Here is a 21,935-nt window from a genome sequence, read left to right as displayed (position 1 = left end):
ATGGCAAAACTTGGAGTGACAGTTCTCTCGGCATTTTGCGCCATAACGCTACATTCGATTATACGTATTGAAGCCAATGTCTGTGACTTCTCTAATCCAGATGCCTTCGCCGATGGGTTTTTCGTTCAGTGTAGCGTAGATACCAGCGTCTATCCCGATTCTACTGCGATATGTCCACGCCAATACAAAGGAATCGAGTACACATGGCATCCTCGACCACGTGAAATGCCGAGCGATAAAATCTATGGTTACGTAAAGCAAAGTGGCAAGCTTGCTTCTCGTAAAATTAGAAATATGGTACGCAGCGAATTCAAGTACTTTGCCGGACGGTATGAAGCCACTCCTTCGGGAATCGCTATGAAATTTAAATATCCAGAGGTTCCAATATTGGCAATGACCGAAAGCCGTTTCATATTTATCTGCGGCCCGAAGACTTTGGTAGTGAGCGATGACATCGAGCGTGAGATTTACCACCTTTCGGACATTACAGATGACACGCATCCGAATTCGTCACGGCCATTGCATCGCAGAGTGGGCAGGAACTTAAAGGATATAGGTGTTTTATTCTTGAACAGAGGGCGTACAAGTGGATGGTTTTACGGGTGCGGTATGCTCGATTCACCATTGTTTCCTCGTGATAACAACGTGTCTCTGGACCTACGTACTGATGTGATGTCATGCGTGGTTGATCCGATGACCACAAGAACGATCGGATTCACTTGCGACGGTATTGTTGAACCCCCAGGCTGCAACGGTCTCCTCTCTTGGTACACAGAGCCAGCAATTCCTAGAATTAGCACAGACGTGCGTGTATGGATGACAGGTAGGATATTCAATGACCTAGCACTTCCTGAGTATGATGAAATGTGCATATGCAAACATAGCGACACGTATGAAGTGAAGTCCATTATTCACTTCCGTTCACAAAACGTGTATACATGCGACATCGCTGGACTATTAGACCGCCACCGCAGGAGGCCCATAAGTGGGCCTTGGTGTTCAGTAGTACTCCATCCAGGAAGCACGTTGACCATAAAGTTCCCAACTTTCATCATAGATAAGGACTCCGAAACGTCTGACTTAATAATGATGGGTATCAATTCAAACGACCTCGGATTTGGGCCGAGAGACTTGGAAATTCTGCGCCAACTGAAATCAATTGATGACTTCAACAGCTACGAAGAAGTCCCGTACAACCAAGCCCTGGCTGGCAATGCGCTCGAATTAGATGTTTCCGAAGTGGAGGGAGGAGAGGTGAAGCTGAAGTACCGAAAGGGCAGACCTCTGGCGTTACGAAACGGTGCAAACCGGTTTGAGTTTCATTGGACTATGGTGAATGCTAAACATGGCCGTATACATAGAACAGTAGCCACCGTCAGTCTGGCCCTCGCGTTCACCCATAGATATGACGATCTTGGTTTCGACGTAGTGAAACAAAAAGACGTAGATCTATATAGCGTCTTCAATCCAGAAAAGAAGAAAAAATACACCTCTGTCAGACGTAAGGGAAATGGTATAGGGGACGTTTACGAATACCGCGTACCTATTGACGTTGCGAGTGAGCCTGCTGTTATTTACTGCAAATCAGACCGGATGTTGCCGAAGAATTGTGGCTATGAATCATACGATCTTCTCAATAATCGTGTTGTTGGAATGGGTATGGGTTCGACTCGTGTACGGGAATCTCACCTTCCAGGATTTAGAAAGCTCCACTTTGATTCAGTGCACCAAATAAGAGTCAGTAAGGCATGTTACTGTGTCGACCAACGTGGTTACGAAAAATATAGGATTGCATTCGAGTCACATTATCCCCGCGACTTTGTCTTCGAAATCTTTTCCCAGGGTGTTCCTAAATCGCGTATTCCCTATGTATTACTCCCATGGAAGGATGCGGAAGCATCGAGTGATGGAGTCACGTTATCCGAATGGCTTAGGGTAAATGACGTGGTTGAAGCATCAGTTACGATGCAAGTCGGTGACACGGTGTCTCTGGATTGTCGTAAAAGACAGTCGTCTCCCCTTCAATGTTCTCCTCCACCCTCTGAAGCCCATAGTGACTCAACCGCAACATGGATGCCAAGACAACCTGAGCAATTCCATTACTTGGTGAGCCAAACTGGCCGAGCGTTCGATGTTTTAAAGAGAAAGCGCGAAGATTCACTCGTAATAACTCCAGGTGGATTGAAAATAGGTTTAGAACATGACCCAACTATATCACCATGCCGTAAATTGATCTTACAAGCAGATGCGAGCGCCATCGTGATTTCTAAGGATCCACTGAACTATGAAACTTACCCGATGGCATTTTTTTGCGGCATAGCACCCGAAGGATCGGAACTGTCCGTCAATAGCGATACGCCATCTCTACCTAATATGAAGGTCGTAGGGCCTGCCAATCTGGAGATGTGGCATATGGTTCGTGTTAACTTCGAGACCACTGACCCGTACATGCAAGGCTGCGGTGTTACATACGAGTCCACTGAGTTGTTCAAGCCAGAGACGCCCACACTCTACGACGATAACGGTCAAGAAATCGGTTGCAGGATAGACATTAACGCTGCTGAGGAAGCGGCATTCTACTGCCCACCGCCGTACTCTCTCTACCCACCCGGTTGTTTCTTCGAGGTTGACATGGACGGTGAAGTGGAGGAAGTAGACAGCATCTCCGATTATTTCACGGCGACGACATCCAATCACTTCGTCATTTTAAAGTTCCGAAGTGGCTTCGTTAGACCTGGCGAAACGATGCTCCAGACGCCGCCGTTGGAGTGCCGCTGCATCACCAACAAGGGTGTCATTCTTTCCACCATACAGATCGTGAACTATCACACCAACTTATCTAAGTATCGCCCCGGGTAACTCTTTAGCAGACACCGAAAATTAATATATGTGTATCATTGTCTATTAATTTGTGTATTCCCGTGGCAACGTACCCGTTTGCTAGAAAGTATTAATTTTGGACGTATAACTCACCAGAGTGCTGTAGTGTTGTCACGGCTTTTTACAATCTGTGTGAGTAGCCAAGATCACAGTAATAAGGCTGGGGTGCAATTACGCCATACTGTAGCTTGGTTGCCTTAGCACGACTAATGAATTGGGAAGGTGTGATGTGGCTCTTCGCATTCATCCTCGCACGTTGAAAAATCGGCTATAACTTTAATACGCAAGAATGGATTTCGCCTCGCACCTTATAGTAAGCTTTACTTATTCTAACAGCCATGATAGAGAATTACGGTCAGTGCGTGGCCATGTTAGAACACGGGTGGGTAGGCATGGCGGAATGGCTTTATCCGCTCATCAAATTTCCGCAGTACGATACACAATATGTTAGGTAATGCAGCAGTAGGTCATTTTGATCACCTCAGGCTACCATTTTTCAGGTTTCACCGGAATCAGTCAGCCTACAGCATGAAGGTATGGGTGAAGGAAAATTCGGTAATGATACACAGTAGTAGATCTCATTTCAACTATCAGACCATGGTTTGTTAAGCGCAGAAACTGCGGGAGGTATATGAACTGGGTTAATACACGCATCCCAGTGACCTCGACATATGTATGGATGCGATGCGAGACTTTACGTCGTGAGTAGTGTCATGTTAACACCACGTGTACATTTTTAATACGATAGTTAGTCATTAGATAACACTTAATTTGCAAGGGATGAGAAGCCAACTGAATTGCGATGTCGCCATGGAGTATGTGTGCTGCTTTCACTGACGTTCTTAGTAACCAGCTGTACATAGTTGCTGTAAATACGTTACATGCTGCTTTTTTGCACTATGGACCACAATTATGACGCCATAATGGGCTTGGGAAAGCGCTGCCAATTTCTAAATAGCGAATTGAGGCACGCCCTCCAAAACAGCGTTGAGGACTGTTGTGATCAAATACTAATATAAATGTCGCTTCTTGCAAACAAGTGATACGATGAGCTTGTGTTGGACATGATCTGTGAGGCGTCTAAGTGCTAGTTGAGCCGCCGTAAGCATTCGGTGCCCGTAATATGCAAGGTGTGAGCAACGTGTAAGAACAAAAGTCGGCTCACGCCTTAGTTAACCCACGCCTGAGCGCAAACCATCTACACTAAGTACACGAATAGTGATCTCACGTGTGAGCGGATAATATATGCCTTGCTTCTTAATTTCTGTCTACATGCAGGGGCACGAACATTTTAATCGCCGAGTAAAATCACCAGTGAGCCGCGGTGACAATCGCGGCAGCTCTAATAGCACAGGATATCATACATACGACATTTCACATATCATAGAAATACGCTCATCATAAATTATTTGATGCACATATTCGTTTCTGCCCTAGTTAAACGCCGAGTGGTTATCACGCAAACTGCGTTATTTGATTTTAGAAGCAGGTTGGAGTTCGTCTCGAAGGTTAAGGGCGACACTGTGTCATATAGTGGCGCGGTTATAATTTAAATATAGGTGTTTGCAAGGCCCAATTTATTTATTGTTGATAATGAAGCCTCTTGGCTACTTCGTTCCGCAAGCTATCGCAGCATTAATGTTTTCTTGGGTGACCGTCTTTAATGAATCACCTATAAGTGCACTACCCACCAACGGTGACTCGGGCGGTGAAGATCACCCTTTAGAAGGTATTGCATTTTACGCCGAGGATGAGGAGTTTTATCGTAAGGTCAAAATCCTCGTAACACTTACTAGGCCAGATGGAGTGCTCTTTGGCTTTTTTGAGACATTGCCATCTTTATTGTCTGCCTCTGAAGCCACACCGGAGGTTAAAGAAGCAGCCATACATGAATGCCGTCAACTGTTGAATGCTGTTCAAGACGTGACTGGTAGATATATATATTTCGCCGACTTAAAAAATATTCTTGATAAGTACCGTGTCGTATCTAGAGGACTTAAAAGGAAAAATTTAACACCTGAACTATCGGCTAAACTTAGAAGCGCCTTGGAGAATCTAACAGAGCAATTCAAAGGCAATGAAAGGACGGCATCCGGTATTTTCCAATTTTACAACGCCTCTAAGTACCGAGAAACAATCAGACAGGCACAGTTATTCATTCAAAAATATACAGGCTATACGCAAACGGCGCCAGAGCATAATATTCCAGGGTCATCGGTAAGAAGCAGACTAAACCAAGCAGTGAACACAGCAGACTTCGTGAAAAATACAGGAATGATCCCCAGTGATGTGCCTCAAAGTTACTTAAGTTCTGATGAAGGTAATGAGACGATGCGAGTATTACTCAACGATCGGGAAATACTACAAACTTTGCATGAGATTCAAGCAATGGCTAACAAAATAGAGGAAATTTTACACGAGCCCTTAATGAATGACATCAATTTTTACGCAGCAGGTAGCCCTCCGATTTTAAATACTGAGTTGATTCTCAAATTTCAGGAGCATTACGACAAGTTATATGACACCCTAAGAGACATCAGATATGCATGGCCGATTCACAAGCGTTATAACGACATCAATGATATGCTGAAAGTGATTGATCCTCAATCCCCTCAAGCATCCGAATTAATACGCGAGCAACGACAACTGGAGATATCATTCGAGGAGTACGGACCTGTTGTAGTTACCATGTCTGCGAAATATGTCAAGTTGAATACAGCAGATATACTAACTATGCTGGAAAAAATTGAAAAGGAGAGGAAACCAGCTCAATTGGAATCGACCGTTCCTACTGCCTCACCACAGGATACACCACCCTCATCAGCGGCATACGTTCCAAAGGAATCTACATCCTTACCACAATCAAAGGAGAGTAGTAACACCACAGCTCCAACAATTCTTAGTCTTGGTGAGGGCGCAGGTTTACCACTGACAAAGGAGCGAGGTGAAACCATAACCACATCGAAGATTTCAAAAACAATTTGCGACGAACCCTCACAAATGCAGAACGCGCAAAAGCCATCGATAACTGAAAGTGGAGCTTCGGGTGAATCGAGCTCTGAGCAACCAGCAGAAAAGATCGCTCTCCGCGTAAATGTTATCAATTTGTATAAACGGTCGTCAGGATTTTTGACAACTGCTATCACGGTGATTCGGACAATGGTAGCAGTTGGTGTAATCGCGGTGATATGATTTCATAGGCCGCATACCGAACTTGGGTAGTTATAACATTGGACGCCCGCGCTGTTTATGGGCGACAATGTGGTAGAGTTGTTATGTACCCTATGGATGGTGATCGCTCGTTTCGTACACTTACTGCCTGTACGCGATTGGAATTCGTACACAATATTTGCCGTATAATGACCGGACGTTTTAGATGTCACCCCTATGAGACCGTGCAGTGCCGCCTCCCACCGCTTCACGGGATATAGCAACTAGACAATTTTAAACCCCAATAATTACGCAATTTACGACAAGAATGAGCAACATGGTTGCGTATTCGGGGCTCAATAATACCAGCTGCGCTCAGGAGGGTAAGTGCGATCAAATGTGAAGCTGTGAAGTGGCACTAGGCCCGACGGTCAAAATACTTTGCACTTACCACACGCCCATAAGCGCTTCAACGTCTGTCACCAAGGTACGCCAAGAGGTAGTGATCTCGTCAACCCGAGCAAATGTGGATAGCGTTCAGCATTATTCATAAACCGCAGGTCTCCAGACAATGGCTATCCAGCATTCGGACATTTTACTCATGTGAAGCTGCAAAATGCAGAGACAATTGTGTCCTTGTCGATTCAACATACGTTGAGGCGTGCTTCTACCCGCATTCTGCGGCAGTAGCATTGTGGAGGAGAGCTGCGAGCACAAAACACGCTATAGTTATGTTTGTTATATTAGAAATGATTTGTGTGGATTCTAATGTTGACTAACTACGGACCGGGACACGAATCTGTTCTTTCGAGCTGCTGCTGAACTTTGCCTTCTATCCCTACTCAGTAGACACCCCAGAAGCCATAGGTCGTGTGTTGCACCAAACATGCGTGAGATGGTACTTCTCTAACGCACTGCCAGATTAAGCACAACCCGTACGATGGCGACATACTGGCTTTACGTTGACCACAGTTTTCAACACCTCTCCGTTGATGCCGACTTCTGTGATAACCGGCTTTGCCTACAAACAAATTAAACAACGAATTCGTGCATTATAATACATTCAAGTTGCCAGTTAGGTGATCAGTGGGATTTGCATTAACAACTTATGCGCCAATAATTTGTCGAGATCAGCTGTAAAACGCGATGCAGAAGGGTATCTTGCGTACGAGGAAATCGCGGATGTTGCGGCCCACCGGGAAGCGGAAGATGCACAGGTCGAGCAGGATGATGGCGACGATGATGGCAACGATGATGGCGGCGATGGCGGAGTAGGGAGGGGGGGAAGGTGTGGAGTCTTGTTCATGAAGGTCGTCGATGAAATCATTTTGACTGCTGGTACCACTTAGTGCACGGGTTTGAGACTCAGCACCGGGGGATGAAAGGGTGACGGCGGCAACTTCTGCACGCGGACGTTTAGCGAGACAACATGTACATCCACATGTGTTAAAGTCGGGACACTGTTGAGTTTGGGATTTACATCCTTTAGGATGGCAGTCCTTGTTACCTGAGTTCCTGTAGAAAAAACCATCGTAACATAGATAGCAACCACTGCTAGTCTTACATTTTTTACAGCACCAACGACAGCAGTTACACTCTTGATAAGTTTTACATACATAATCACACTCATTACAACGAGCACCGTACCTTATGGTTATCCCCATCTCCCCTCCCAGTCCCCTCAACTTGCAAGCATATCAATCACCTCAGCAACACTCATCAACAACTCATGAACACGCGCCGCAGCAACGCAGTCGCCAAATGCACTCATGAGCACGCACCTCAGCCAGACACTGCTGTCTCCCATCGGCGCCGCCGTAGCAGCCGGGTGATTGCCATCCAGTGCACCGCTGGTTACATCACTAAGATACAGATAACGTCACCGAAATATTGCCAACTTGGCGCATGTCAATTGTATCCTGACTACGGCATGCAGATGAACTAGCACCAGTTGGGCAGTCAATTCAAACCATCAAGGACAGTACAACGTTGGCGCAGGCGCTTCTGAATGTCACCAAATTTGCTTGCTGATAAGTTCATTGATGAACCACAAAGCGTTGTTAATATGTTTATTGTTTACACCGTTGGCGTCTATGTCACGTCACTCAGCCGTTCACTGGCCATCTCGCCTATCAGTGCCTAAGCCGTCGCCTATCCACGGATCCAATTGTTATCTTGCGCCATATAATCACCTAAGACGTATGCCTCTTATTGGCCTATCACTGTAGTCGCAAGATACCAACATGGGTGACCGACCAGCCACCCAGCTTCACAATCCACTTTGTCACGCACTGCCTTCATTAGGTCTTAAGTGATCAATGAGCGCAGCCGCGTCGGCATTTCTGTACATCGTGATAATAAGTCAAGACACACTTACAACTTGTTTCCGCGCCTGGCATCTAAGTGCCTTAGTGAAGTGAATGACAGCTTCGGTTTGGTGATGTGGATTGCGCCAGACGGTTGCCGCAGTTTCGACTTAAATCATGATTGCAGGCCATATCATTCATATTTAAAATGCAGTATACTGGTACCAGTGTATTTATGCCACATTTCATTAACGAACCCAATGGTTACGTAGCATCTGTGTTGGGCACATCGGTCGGCCTCAGCCAGTCATCAATTTTCATTGACTGGTTTAATCACCAATGTCTCATTACGCTTAAACAACGCTGTGAGTGGTCTAATCATAACGCAAAGGGGTAGTGTTGGCGCCGCGTTTTCTCACTGTTGTGCCACGTTCCTTTTTGCTGCAGGTGATATCATTATGATGGTGACTCAACGATGCGCTGTGCAATTGGTTATGAACACTTTTTTGTGTAGTTACCGCGACATGAATAAGACACTTCATGCGTCCAATGATGACGTATGCTTATGCGTCAGACGCTTTTATGTGCGCACCAGGTGACCCCTGATGTGTGGATACGTCGGAAGCTTCAGAGGCAATGTAAAATGCAACACAGTTCATCGCGCTCAATATAATTTCGATACATGTGTTGATAGCAAAAGCTGCCGCATACGCCCTGAGGCAGTGGAAATGACCCTAAGTGTGGAAAGGAAGCGGGGAGGCCGGACAACGGAGCCGCCGCACACTTAATACCACGGGAGGACCGACGCACTACCCTGGAGGGAGAGCCTAACAATGACTTACCACGTAAGTAAGCTCTCCAAATAAGTACACTCCGTCATGGAGGTAGAAACCAACAGCGACGCTATGTAGCGAGGACACGGTAGGGGGTTGGGAAGAGTAGTGCTAGTAGCCCGCAAACCGGGACTGGAGGTGCCCGGCCAAGAGGCACACTGGAGCATCAGAGTGACACTAGATACCACGTCCTAGGCCATGCCGTTGTCCAGTGGATGGATCATGGTGCAGGAGAAAGCTCGGGAGAAGCGGCATACCTCTCACCAGTTACAAGGCGCCCTGTCTGGGAGGGGATGCAAGTGGCTGAAAGGATTGGCGTGGAGCCGAGTTGTGTCGTGGACAGAGGCAGATCAACGAAGTTGTGGAATTGGCATTTGTCAAGGAGTATTTGTTAAGCTAACATGAATTCATAAGTGTTACGAAAGGCAGTGGAGGTTGGTATCTAACATCGCATATGTGCTAATAATTGAGATTATGAAGCTTTGCCAGCACGTTGCCCATTGATTCGTATCCGCTTATACGCCTAGACAGGAGACGCCGGTATTGTCGAGATGGACGTGTCACTTGATTGTCAGCATGCTCCTTGCAACATGGGGGTAATATTGGATATTCATGTCATGTCAGCGTTGGGATATCCGGATATATGGTTGCCCCAGCAAATGGTGGATGGCAAGATAGGAGTGGGGGTATGGGCATTGTGTATTGTCGGTTGCTGAGAGTGTTAGTGAGCTGAGGTGCGTTGTTGATTACTGTGCAGGGTTGGTTGTCAAGTAAGGGAAGATGGGTAATTGCCCTGGTTGTAGTCAGCCAGCGTGCAATGGGGGTGCAAAGTGCTTGGGCATTGCCATAGGCATTGGCGTTCCCATCGGCTTGATTTTATTCCCAGCCATCGTTGTATTAGTATTTTATGTCCTCGGTAGACAATACAACCAAAGTCTTGGCGAGACTTTCGGCCGACTACGTGACGCATTCCGTGATTCTAAACCTCATCTTCAATGATCTGTCGTAACCTGACCAAACTTATCACAGCCTCACCCAGTCCAGATAGCTCATAAAATAAATGTCAAACCCGGTGTTAATGTGATAACGTCCAATTGATAGCACGGTCGTAATACATGTAGTAGCTTGCTGCACGTTTATTATGCCGTGGCTAAACAGAGTAGTTATCGCAGCTATATACATTCGACGACGGCCATGCCACTGTAAGCTATGCGCGAATAGACATATCCACCACTGCATCACAATGTCTCACAAGGCAACCTATTATCACGTAGGGCAATAATTACTATCTTGCGTCGACTAGCGCATCATGGCCCTCACCGCCGCAGCTGGGAGTGAGGATGGAGGAAAGGGTGGCGCCAGTTTGTTTATTCTCAGGCAAATCTTCCATTTGAAATCCCATCCGGACCCTGCTCTTGAGGCACAGGTTGCACGGGTCGAAGGGGTGAGTCTCGAAGGTGGAGCCCCAGTCGTCAGTCAGGAACGCCTGGAGGGGAGACTTGGAAGCAGTGATATCACTGCCGTACTCATAATTTTCCCACCCACCACTTAGTTTGTCCCGACTAGACTGCGCTTTCAGGAATTCCAACTGGTGGTGGCAGGCGTAGACGTAATCACGCAGCTGGCAGAGGAGACCGGCGGGGTCGGGGGAATAATGAAGGTTACTGTAAACTGATTCAAACTTAAACTTTTTATAGGCTGCGTAATCATCACGATGCTTTATTCTGTAGATAACGGTGGCTGAGTAGAGACACGCCTCGGTCAGTTTGGCGGTGACCATGGAGGCGTCCAACGTCGAGAGATCCCCGGTGACGTCGATGGCATCAGTAGGATGGGAAGTATCTTTGTTAAGTTCCCTCAGAAGGCTGTAAACATGTTCCGTAACCACTCCAATAAGTCCATATTGACTCAATCCAACAAACCAGCAGAGCATTTCCCGAACTGTTTTGGGCGGGGGCAGACGGTCGATAGCTGGGGGAGGGGAGGTAGGTGGTTGAACGGTATCGGTGGAGGAAGCGGATGTGGAAACGGACCAGGGGTCAGTGCAAAGGTGTGGATTTGCAAAAAGTGGGATGCTTCGCTCTGATACCAATCTAGCTGAATCAAGGGTGCTCGCAAGTTGAACCCCTGCTACTACCGGAGGCGGCATCAATGTACGGCCGTAATCGTAGTCATTCAGAGGCTGAAACGGTGAGTGTTTTAATACGTCGACGGACAAGCCGACTTCTGGAAGCGACTCGGAATCTTTGACATCAATAAACGTTTTAGACACATCCCCGGTTGCTTCAGTTGACTGTAAACCATGGGGCAATGTTTCAATAACAGGCGGAGCAACATATGGTTTCTCGTTGGGATATAAAATATTTTGAAGTTTGCGTGGTGATGGAAACTTGAGTGTTTCTGTTGATTCTTGTACATCATCAAGTAGATGTTGGTTCCTGTCATCGTCGTGCATATGTACCATGTTTTTAAATCCTTCTCCGTATCGTTGTGCCTCTTTGATTCTCCGGTCTTGGTCGTTCGCCAACGCCTGCTTATGCGCTTCAAGATCCCTTTTTATATTATTGTACATAACTTCCTTTTTTCGCCATGACTCAACGCCGCCAATAAACCCGGTAGTGACACTGCCGCTTACATCCGGCGGCTTGAATCTTGGCGGCGGACCTTGCACCGGAGGATCCTTATTATCATATGGAATAGGGTGGCCCATCGGTTCTGCTGGTAACGACAATTTAAAGTCCAAAGTGTCTTGAACTCTAGCCATTTGTATCTTGTTTGTATCTTCTGTAATTGGGGCACCGTGGATGTCTGGTATGCTTCCCATAAATTGGTCGTCAAACTGCCCACTATGAGGAGGATAAACTTTGGTGGGAAGCGGGGGAACAGTGGGTTTCGAAATTGCAATAGGTGACGTAGGAGAAAAGTGCTTAGGATGAGAAATACTATCGCCGGTTGCTTCAGAGACCAAGGGATAGAACTCGCCAGGATACGCTGCGATTTCTTCGTGTGGAATTTTCGTGGTGGTAGCGTTGGCTGCGATTTTAGGCAGTTGAGAGGGTGGGAAGGTTGGAGAGGGAAAACGTTTTTCAGTGTTAGGAATGGTCCATGATGTGATAAGAGATGGTGGCACTGGGGGGTCAATTTTCTGAGGAGCGGGAACGTTGGCATCGTTTTTTGTGGACCCTGTCAGGTCTGTGGTGGACACATTCAACATTTTTTCAATTGTCTGGTCAAGCGCAACTTTGATTGGCGATTTGTCGGGTGCATGAGCACGTTGCCAAGGAAGATTGGAACTATCGATAGGTGCCATGCGACGTCCTATGTTGGGGTCCGAAATAGGATTGCCTATGGGTTCTGACACCAATGAATTAAAGTCGCGAAAGTCTGTCGGGATATCGGCGGTTGGAATAGACGTTGGGTTAATTTCACTTCCGCTAATGTACATAGTAGTTAAGGTAGGTTCAGGTTGCGTGGGAACAGGGGAATGATGCTCTGCGGACTGAGACGGTGGTATCACCGGGTCACCTGAGAGTGGAGGAGATCGCACAAATTTATGATTGGGAACAGCGTCTACAGTCAAACCCAAAACCTCAGGCACCGGTGGATACGTCTTCGGCAATTTCGGTTGTTTTATCGGATGCCCCATAACAATACCATTAGCAAAGGAACCCTGTAGACCAGTGAAATTCGGTATGCCTCTGGAATCTGCTGTAGCATACCCTGTCGCGTAGTCTGTACTTTGGGTAGGTCGTACCTTAGATTTAATATCATCGATGATATTTGTTGTAAATTCGGGAAATTTGCTTACATCTCTACCAATTGGTTTCTCAAAGTCAAATAATGATGAATCAACGGGGTGATGATTTGGTGTGGTTGTCTGAATACCACCTACGGCTAACTCATGACTCCCGTATATGCGTTTTTTTATCCACTGTGTGTCTTCATCTTTTTTGCGTTGCACCGATTTCTGTATCATGTCATGCATCTTCTTATCTGATTTTTGCTGATTGTATATAATGCTATGGTAGGTTTGTTGAATATGTTCGGCATTATTTTGCTGCCGTGAAACCTTCGAGCTCTCAGATATCGCTGTTCCGTCAAACGGAGTGTTGACTGCAGATCCATTTAGAGCAGATGAATAATTCGGCATTTGCTTCATCTGACGTACATAGGTGTTATAAGCGTTTTGGGTTTTCCGTTCTTCCTCTTCCTTTTTTTTCTCATAGTCATCCCAAAGTTGCTGAGGAGTCTTTTGGCCATTTATGGGAACACGTGAAGGTTTCTTATATTTTACCTCACAGAATTCTAGAGCCGTTTTGCCTTCTCTATGGTTCCAAAGATTTTCGATATTGGGTTCCAGGCACTTTTTAACTGGATTATGCCCATTCTCTCCACTATCTCCACCCCCTCCAGCTCCAACGCTTCCTGAACCAGAAGCCGTGTCAGTGGGCGCCGCAGTATCACCGACTGGACGTTTCGGAGCCTTTTGAACACCTGGTTGACCAGCGTCAGCAGAACCCGCCTGAGAAACCGGACCCTGACCACTACTGGGATCAGCGACACCAGATGACGCAGAGTCTGCACTTGAATTACTTGAAGGCTGAGTTTGTACCACCTGTGAAACTCGTGAACTAGGAGACTTTGCTTCACTCTGACCATTTTGACTTGTATCTCCCTCTGCCTTCTTGCCCTGGTTCTGTGCTCCCTCCGCCTTCTTGCCCTGGTTCTGTGCTGCATCGGGTTTTGGTGCCGCTGGCTTCGGCGCCTCGGCTTTGGTCATCACAGGCTTGGCGGCCTCGGTTTTGGTGGCGGCAGGAAGATCTTCATCCAATAACTGTTCATCTTTTTCATCCTCGGACTCTACATCTGAATCTTCAGCCGGAGGGTCAGGCTCGCCGTCGTCAGCCTCTTCCGCTGCTTTTACTTGTTCTGTCCCTGTTCCTTTTCCTTTTCGTTTTTCGTTTTCGAGTCTACACTTCGCCCCATTCAAAATGTCAACTAGCTTATCCAAACCGTCACCTTCTCTATTAAGATCACTAATTACACCATTCCAATCCTGAGTCAATATCTGATACGCATTCGTCCATTTGTTAAAATCATGGCCATGAAATGTGAATCCGTAGGGAAAGAAATTGTGCGTAAAATAGTCGGCAAGCTCTTTAGCATTCTTAGGGAGGACTGCGCCCCTCTGAAAAGATGCATTTTTAAAGTTCTTAATGCTACTAAGGGTTTTAATTCTTTTCAACTTCTCCTTCACTTCGAACAAATTTGCTTTAAACCAACTCGCCATTTTCTTGGCGATATGGTTTTCGCTAAGGCCTTTAAGATCTCGCGCATATCCGGTGAAGGAAAATCGCTTTTCCCTAAAAATTTTTTCAAGTGGCACAATAAGTTTTTGGCAATGTGCTTGTAATTGCGGCAATTCAATGCATCTATCTTTCGAATATAAATGGTTCTTAAAATCTTGCGGATCTGTCACTTTTCCGAATATCCTACAAAAATCACGCACTAATCGAAGAGCATTGGCGATGTTCGGAGTGTCGGTTCCATGATTACCAACCACTGTGGTGGAATAAACATCGAGGAACAGATTATTCACGTGCCGATTTTTGTCCAACAGATTTCCAAGGTCCTTTGCCATCTCGCTACCACTGGCATAACCCTCTCCATGTGGGAGCATATAACTATCTTTCAATTCGTTGGCCCCGAATCCTCCGGGGATGACTCCGTATTCACCGCTGTCTGTATCAATGAAATACCTATCAATAACATTGGCATATTTCCTAATTTGATCCACCTGTAGATTGCGTTTAGCGTAGAGTGCAATCATCCCAACCGACTCATCTTTCCAATCCCCTCCGCCCATAGCCTTGAACCCCCCATCAACACGGTATCGCAAAAAGTAGAAGGCGGCAAGCAATTTGTTTACGCACTCTAGCAGGGCGTTGAGGGTACGTATAGCGGTTTGTGGTTTTTGTGTACCGTGATCTGCTCTATTGCACAGCTTCTTATAAAAGTTTGAGACTTCATTGAGGAAGTGCGACAGTGCGGATTCAATTTGATTTCGGTTAACATCATTATACTTCTTCTCGAGTAGTCTAGCTAGCCGACCCGCCAGCTGGGTTCTAGCACCACTCCTTTTAGTATGATTTAACCACTCCAGGAACTGGAGACAGTCCCTAAGAGTGTCCAACTTAACTCCATGACCCGCGACTGAGGGAGTGCTCTTAGCCGCCATCTTGTCCACCCCCAAACTCCCACTAATCCACACCTACAAAACTCCACTTCAAGCCTCCAGGACGATCTGAACTGGAAAACACTAGAGTGATCACGCCTTTAATCCACTCTTACAAACCACCACTTTCAGCCTCCAGGACTGTGTGAACTGGTGAACACTAGGGTGATCACACCTCTAAGGTGACGCCGCTTAACACAGCATGGCAGACAACTAAGTGCGCTGAGTGAAAGGGCTATGAAGTGAGACGCTGAATAACACTAATACGCATCATACTAAGACAATGACACACCTAAGCATCTATGCAAAATCCATGAACCATCACACGAATCCTATAGACATACCACTCACCTGAGGATGGAAAGCGACAAGGCAAGGCAGCCATGCTGGAGTGAGAAGGCGGAGCAAGGTGGGAGGATGGCGTTAGTAATGATGATTCAGTGTAGAGATAGACGAGTAGCGAAGGCATTATGTCAACAATTTAATTAGTTAACCACACAAGCAACGGATTATGTTCTACGTTGTTAGGTAGGTTAGGTGAATGACATGAGGAGTTCATAAATATTGCACGTAGCGGAATTATATGTTCTGATAACGTGTGCTCAACGTTTCGCATAGTTCTGTATAATACGTATAACATCTCATACTGGACAATTGCATCCAACCTGCAACCGCTGACTCAATGCTGTGTCAATGTAGTTTGTTAACATATAGCTGAACACCTTAAATAAACGATCATATTGTATTTAATAATACGTCATTAGACAAGCCGTGTACGGTTGATCTACAATACTGTGAGCTGAGTGCGATAGTACGAAGTGTCGGAGTTTATTAATGAGTGCGATGTAAACCGTTCATTTTGTGGGCGCAGAAATCGCGGAGCTTGTGGAACGGCCGAATGCGGAAGACGATCATGACGCAGATGACGACGATGATGAGGGCGACGGCGGCGATGAAGTAAGAAGCGGGGGAGGGGGAAGTAGTCACCTCACTGCTCAAGTGATTGGTCATCAACGCAATCGTTACTATCTACAACATTAGATGTCAGTTGCCAGTTAGGTGATCACTGGGATTTGGATTAACAATTTCAGCGCTAATGAATTGTTGAGATTAGCTGTAAAACGCGATGCAGAAGGGTATCTTGCGTACGAGGAAATCGCGGATGTTGCGGCACACCGGGAAGCGGAAGATGCACAGGTCGAGCAGGATGATGGCGACGATGATGGCAACGATGACGGCGGCGATGGCGGAGTAGGGAGGGGGGGAAGGTGTGGAGGCTTTTGTACCAGGGTTGTTGATTGAGTTATCGTGACCGCTGGCACCAGGTTGTTCACTGGTCCGAGGCTCAGGACCGATGGAAGGAACGGGAGGCGGAAGAACAGGGGCTTTGCAGAATTCAGGCTGATCTTTACATTTTTGCAGACAACATTTACATCCACATTTGTACTCGTTGCCTTTACATTTGGTTGGACAATCGAAAGTAGCGCACTCGTAAAGTTTCTTGCCTCCCTTGCGCATCCAGACAAGCCCTAAACATACTTCGCAAATGTCATAACTGTCCTTATTACATTCTTTACAACACCAGGGACAGCAATTACACTCTTCAGCCCTTCGACATCGGTAACCACATTTCTCACACGGATCTCCGTTCCTTATAATCCTCCCTCCCATCTTCCCCTCTCCCTCCCAGTACCCTCAACCTGCGAACATATCAATCACTTAAGCAACGCACTCACCAACCACTCATCAACACGCAACTGAGCAACGCAACTGGGCTCCCACCAGCTTCAACATCAGACAGGCGCCCGTCGTCCCGCGAATAGCTGCCACATTACGGCCTTGTAGCTATAATAACGGATATTTGACCTACTCAACGCATGTGAACGGGATCCTAGCAGTGACATGCAGGTCAACCTGTGCCATCGGAGGAGTCAACTCCAAGCATCACAGACTGTCCAACGTTGGCAGTGCCTAGGACTGCTGTAACATTTCTGTCATAATGAGTGCCTAAGTGAACCACATTACTTAGTTATCGTGTTTCTCATTTGCACTATTACCATCAATGTCACAACCTCGCCATCCGTTGGCCATCACGTCACAACCCGGTGGATCCTATTGCTGGCATCTCAACTAGTGACACAGCAACTACATAAGGACTCATGTAACACAGCACTTACCAGCTGCCTACTTCGGTGGCCAATGACTCGGCTTCACAGTGAGATGACGTAGCCACCTCTCACAAGTAACCAACGTGACAACGCATTGACAAAATTAAGGTTGACGTTAAGGTCACCACCTTGGTCAGGTGCTTGGTCACCTCACTGCTCATGTGATTTGTCATCAACGCAATCATTACTCTGTCTAGACATTAGATGTCAGTTGCCAGTTAGGTTATTGTGATCAGCTGCGCAGTAGATACCGCACCCTGTGGAACGGCCGGATGCGGAAGTAGATCATGACGCAGATGACGACGATGACGAGGGCGACTGGGACGATGATGTAAGGGGCGGGTGAGGATGATGTATTAGAGGGGTTGGTGCTACGATCTTCAGCGGAGGTTTGAAGCTGAGCGCTGCGGGCAGAGGAGGAACCGAGTGAACCAGAGCGAAGCTGTTGACCGGCGGCAAGTTGTCGACGGGCAGCTTCAGCTTCTTTACGTAGACAACACTCACATAAACAACCGTAGGGTTTACAACCAACACATCCCGAAGTATGGCACGGATATCCACCTCTGCGCGGTTGGACAAACTCGGCACAGTGAAGACACAAACCTTGACATTTAGTACAACAATATGGACAGCACTTACAATTAGGCTTTATACATCTATTTTCACACTTACAATCGTCCCACCTCCCCGCCATCTTCCCCTCCCAGTCCCCTCAACCTGCAAAACCTGTACCACTTACCTCACCCTCCAACACTGACAGTCTCCCACCGGCGCTCCACCAGCAACCAGGCAATCTCCATCCAGCGCAATGCCAATATCCTCACAACTATGCATCTATAAGCACGGAAGTACAACCATATTGACGCATGTCGACTGTAAGCTCGACGTGGCATGCAGGTCAACCGATACCAGTTGCGCAGTCAACTCCACCTATCGCAGGCCGTACAACATTGCCAGTGCCTACAACTGGTGTTACATGTGTAACTTAATGAATGCCTAAGTGAGATACATTGATTATTACGCTTCTAATTCTCATCTTTCACATCAATGTCACAGAACCACGCCATCCACTGGCCATCACGTAGGAGACGCAGCGGCATCCATTGCCTAGCGACGTACGTGATAGTACCATACCAGCCACTCATATCACATACGATGCATAATTTCACCTAGAACGATTATCACGGCTGCCTACGTTGGTCGCCCTCCACGCAGAGCCCCATTACACTGACTAGGTCGGAAGGCGTAGACATCTCTCACAGGTAACTCACAACTCAGCTTACCGGATTAAGTCATCTCTTAAGTGGGCTACATGTGCATAGTTGTGCCTTGAAGCAGTCACGCTTTTCTCACACCATGGTGCCGTAGATGCTGCAGTAACACAACTAACCACTACTACAGCACAACCTATCAATGGGAAAATGACTTCATGAATGAAATAATGATTATTGAATAACAAGTTGACCATTGGGGTCCTTGTCGAAGTAGTCGACGTCGTTGTATAGTGAAAGCATCTTCCGGCCTTTCGTGAGTAAGGCCTTGACATCGATGCGGTGTGAGGCCTTGGAGCGCATGAAGTGCTGGCAATTGCGCAAATCGACCCGCTTGTGAAACTTGGCCATGTAGCATGGGGAAAGGGGATAGGGTTCTGTGTTCTGGGGTTTCGCCTTCAACGCTGGGACTACCGTCGACTGGCTTATTATAGAGCATGGCAGTTGGACGGCCCACGACATTTACAGCCGCTTAACCCACCTCAACAAACAGTGCCCCATGCTTTGCCGTCTAAGCAGAACAATATAATGTAATGTAGCGGCTACGACGATAAAATATTGAGTCGCTAAGTGATATAATGTACCGAAGTTACTACGCTTTGCACTAAGGGGGGCTACATATCTTAACTAGTACACCACCATTCTTCCCCAAAGCTGCATTGGTCCATTATCCACCCGAGTAGGCGTAAAATAGTTGACCATGTGACACTTAAACTGCAGGCACTCCCATAAGGTTTGGCATACTAAGATTAATAGTTTGGACCTGGTAAATATCAGGGGGCAAATTGCACTATGAAAGATATCATGTAGAAATTCAAGACCGTGTGTAACATCATTCTACGAAAGAACTATTGTGCATTAAGAGTGTACACAATTTTGGAGTGATTGCGTTTGATAAGTTAGCAAATCTTCGTTCAGTAGTGGTTAGATTGCCACTCACTGCGTAGAGAATGCACGCTGCTGCTTCTCTTCATTCTGGAGGGCCTTCTTGGAAACCTTCCTTGCAGCTTTTTTCGCAGACTTTACCACATCGGCAGCTTTTGCAACCTTAACAGGTTGTTCAACGTCATCTACTTCAGGTTGCACAGGCTCGACGGACGGTTCGACCTCGGGGATCACGGACTGCTCACCTTCACCGTCAACGGACGGTTCGACCTCGGGGATCACGGACTGCTCACCTTCACCGTCAACGGATGGCTCAGCTTCGGGGATCACGGACTGCTCGCCTTCGCCGTCAACGGATGGCTCAGCTTCGGGGATGACAGGGTCTACGGGTTTCTCTCTGACAGCCTCTATTTTATTAGACCCGTAGAATGCCCAGAAGCCAGAGAGGTCGTAGAGTGTAAGAAACATTCGGAGCCTCAGATTTTTCAACGCGTTGTAAACATATGAAGCATTACTATTATAAATGCATTTCGGGTCATTGTAACCCAACGCGGACAATATATTCCCAACATTTGTCTTGCTCTTACCCAAACAGCTCAAGGAACCGCTGTCACTTGCAATTCTCAAAGAACGCAGACCTGCGCATAACATAGGCGCAATACCCACGAAGACCGCTGCGCAGTCTTCCGGCTTTTCGGAACATGATTTTTCCCACGTAGCTTCAGAACTGTAGGCAGACTCATACTTGTTATCGACCTTGATAGTGTTCAAGAACTTCTCACAACCATACACAACATCAGTTACTTTATTTGTGATTATGTCAGGCCTCATTTTTCTAGTTTTCACGATGTTTTTATATATACTTTCGTCTGCTCTGTGGATGAAAAAAGGTGTCCCATACTTTCTTACAGGGCTGCTGTACCGACTCCGTAGCTCCTTTACGTACGGCATGTTCTTTAGCTCATTTTGATCCATGAAATCTTTCACATTAAGTTTAACAACTTCTAGCGCTGGAACAACCGTGTGCCCGACAGGCTTGTCCACAAGAAACTTGTGAACTGCAGCACCCATAGCAGCCAAGTTACTTTTAGCAGCCGTCCCCTTCACGGCAATCAACCAATCAATACCTTCCTTGAGGTTGTGAGGAGCTTCCGTCAATGAATTGTATACCATTTTTGTGGAGAGTCATTAAGGTACACAGTTGTTATATTTGTAAGAATTTTGCGTCTTTAAAACCCGGTAAGAAAAAAGCTGTCCTAATGGCGGAACACAATAGCAGTGTTGATACCTTAGGTGTTCGCATTACAGTGTTAGGTGCAGCGATGTATGTAATTCACCTACTCATAGGCTGTTTACCCAGCCACCTGACCGTAGCCTGGTTAATACCATGAACCTGGCATGCAGCATCCTACACGCATGTCACCGCAGCGTTTAAATTTCAGGCGACGCTTGCAAATGATCCACACATGGTACAACAGTCATATATGCATTGGCGCATCAGAACCTGACATTGTACGACAGGTTGCGACAAGCAGATTGAAGGGTGTTCTCCTTCCAGTGGCCGCCACGTCGGAAAATACCCCTGTATCACGTATTGCGTCGCCACATAAGTGTGCCAATTTGCATCCTTGAGCCACCGAACTGATTAAAATGCGCTATTGACTCACTTTAGAGATAGCCCGCTGCCCTACCTGGGGTGGCGCTCCTAAGACACCACCGATGATCGCTTATGGAGCTTCATACACCGCTGTGAGCATGCTTATTACGTCACAACTTGCCGCAATTAGCTACACAACAACTGAAAGCGTCAAGTTGGCCAAAAGATTAGGTTTTATGTGACGTGAGTTGCCCGCGTTAGTTGGGGAAGGTGGAATAAAAAATTAACATCACGCCTGGGAGTGCGTAAGCTTGTTGGTACGGGCGAGATGGCTTTCTACTGTCCAGCACCGAACATGCTGTACCCGCCCAATAGCTTCACAGGCCTCCGTGGGCGGTGTTGTCAAGGACAGACCATTTCAACTTGTCTTTGGTAGCGCACACCGCCAACCATTTATCCACTTCTAAATATAAGTAGCAAACTCATAGGGCAAAGTGATCCACTGCTCCAGACGCGACCACGAAATAGGATGTCAGCGCATTTGTTGGCAGGTCGCGTCTGACGCCGGTTACGCAAGTGCTGCTGTCGTCATTTGCCGATGATATCACGG

General features: G+C 46.8%; 8 protein-coding genes across 8 annotated transcripts; 3 read left to right on the top strand and 5 right to left on the bottom strand.

The window, feature by feature from the left end:
* Positions 1 to 2,859, top strand: BBBOND_0312500 (hypothetical protein; the record flags this gene model as incomplete). The annotated part of the gene is made up of 1 exon (XM_012914079.1): positions 1 to 2,859. The coding sequence occupies one exon, from the start codon at positions 1 to 3 to the stop codon at positions 2,857 to 2,859; it is 2,859 nt and encodes a 952-aa protein (XP_012769533.1).
* A 1,614-nt stretch (positions 2,860 to 4,473) lies between these two features.
* BBBOND_0312490 (hypothetical protein) lies at positions 4,474 to 6,072 on the top strand (the record flags this gene model as incomplete). The annotated part of the gene is made up of 1 exon (XM_012914078.1): positions 4,474 to 6,072. One exon carries the CDS (start codon positions 4,474 to 4,476, stop codon positions 6,070 to 6,072), a length of 1,599 nt encoding a protein of 532 aa, XP_012769532.1.
* Positions 6,073 to 7,160: 1,088 nt separating this feature from the next.
* Positions 7,161 to 7,694, bottom strand: BBBOND_0312480 (hypothetical protein; the record flags this gene model as incomplete). The annotated part of the gene is made up of 1 exon (XM_012914077.1): positions 7,161 to 7,694. The coding sequence occupies one exon, from the start codon at positions 7,692 to 7,694 to the stop codon at positions 7,161 to 7,163; it is 534 nt and encodes a 177-aa protein (XP_012769531.1).
* Positions 7,695 to 10,454: 2,760 nt separating this feature from the next.
* On the bottom strand, positions 10,455 to 15,407 carry BBBOND_0312470 (hypothetical protein; the record flags this gene model as incomplete). The annotated part of the gene is made up of 1 exon (XM_012914076.1): positions 10,455 to 15,407. The coding sequence occupies one exon, from the start codon at positions 15,405 to 15,407 to the stop codon at positions 10,455 to 10,457; it is 4,953 nt and encodes a 1,650-aa protein (XP_012769530.1).
* Positions 15,408 to 15,761: 354 nt separating this feature from the next.
* Positions 15,762 to 16,937, top strand: BBBOND_0312460 (hypothetical protein; the record flags this gene model as incomplete). The annotated part of the gene is made up of 4 exons (XM_012914075.1): positions 15,762 to 15,813; positions 16,276 to 16,425; positions 16,537 to 16,672; positions 16,754 to 16,937. 4 exons carry the CDS (start codon positions 15,762 to 15,764, stop codon positions 16,935 to 16,937), a joined length of 522 nt encoding a protein of 173 aa, XP_012769529.1.
* A 785-nt stretch (positions 16,938 to 17,722) lies between these two features.
* Positions 17,723 to 18,406, bottom strand: BBBOND_0312450 (hypothetical protein; the record flags this gene model as incomplete). Its single annotated transcript, XM_012914074.1, has 4 exons — positions 17,723 to 17,761; positions 17,829 to 17,976; positions 18,245 to 18,289; positions 18,312 to 18,406. The coding sequence occupies 4 exons, from the start codon at positions 18,404 to 18,406 to the stop codon at positions 17,723 to 17,725; spliced, it is 327 nt and encodes a 108-aa protein (XP_012769528.1).
* Positions 18,407 to 19,017: 611 nt separating this feature from the next.
* BBBOND_0312440 (hypothetical protein) lies at positions 19,018 to 19,305 on the bottom strand (the record flags this gene model as incomplete). The annotated part of the gene is made up of 1 exon (XM_012914073.1): positions 19,018 to 19,305. The coding sequence occupies one exon, from the start codon at positions 19,303 to 19,305 to the stop codon at positions 19,018 to 19,020; it is 288 nt and encodes a 95-aa protein (XP_012769527.1).
* Positions 19,306 to 19,779: 474 nt separating this feature from the next.
* Positions 19,780 to 20,901, bottom strand: BBBOND_0312430 (hypothetical protein; the record flags this gene model as incomplete). Its single annotated transcript, XM_012914072.1, has 1 exon — positions 19,780 to 20,901. The coding sequence occupies one exon, from the start codon at positions 20,899 to 20,901 to the stop codon at positions 19,780 to 19,782; it is 1,122 nt and encodes a 373-aa protein (XP_012769526.1).
* Positions 20,902 to 21,935: the final 1,034 nt, after the last annotated feature.

Source organism: Babesia bigemina (genome assembly GCF_000981445.1).
Source record: "Babesia bigemina genome assembly Bbig001, chromosome : III".
Taxonomy (NCBI): domain Eukaryota; phylum Apicomplexa; class Aconoidasida; order Piroplasmida; family Babesiidae; genus Babesia; species Babesia bigemina.
This window is presented reverse-complemented; position numbering and strand designations above follow the sequence as displayed.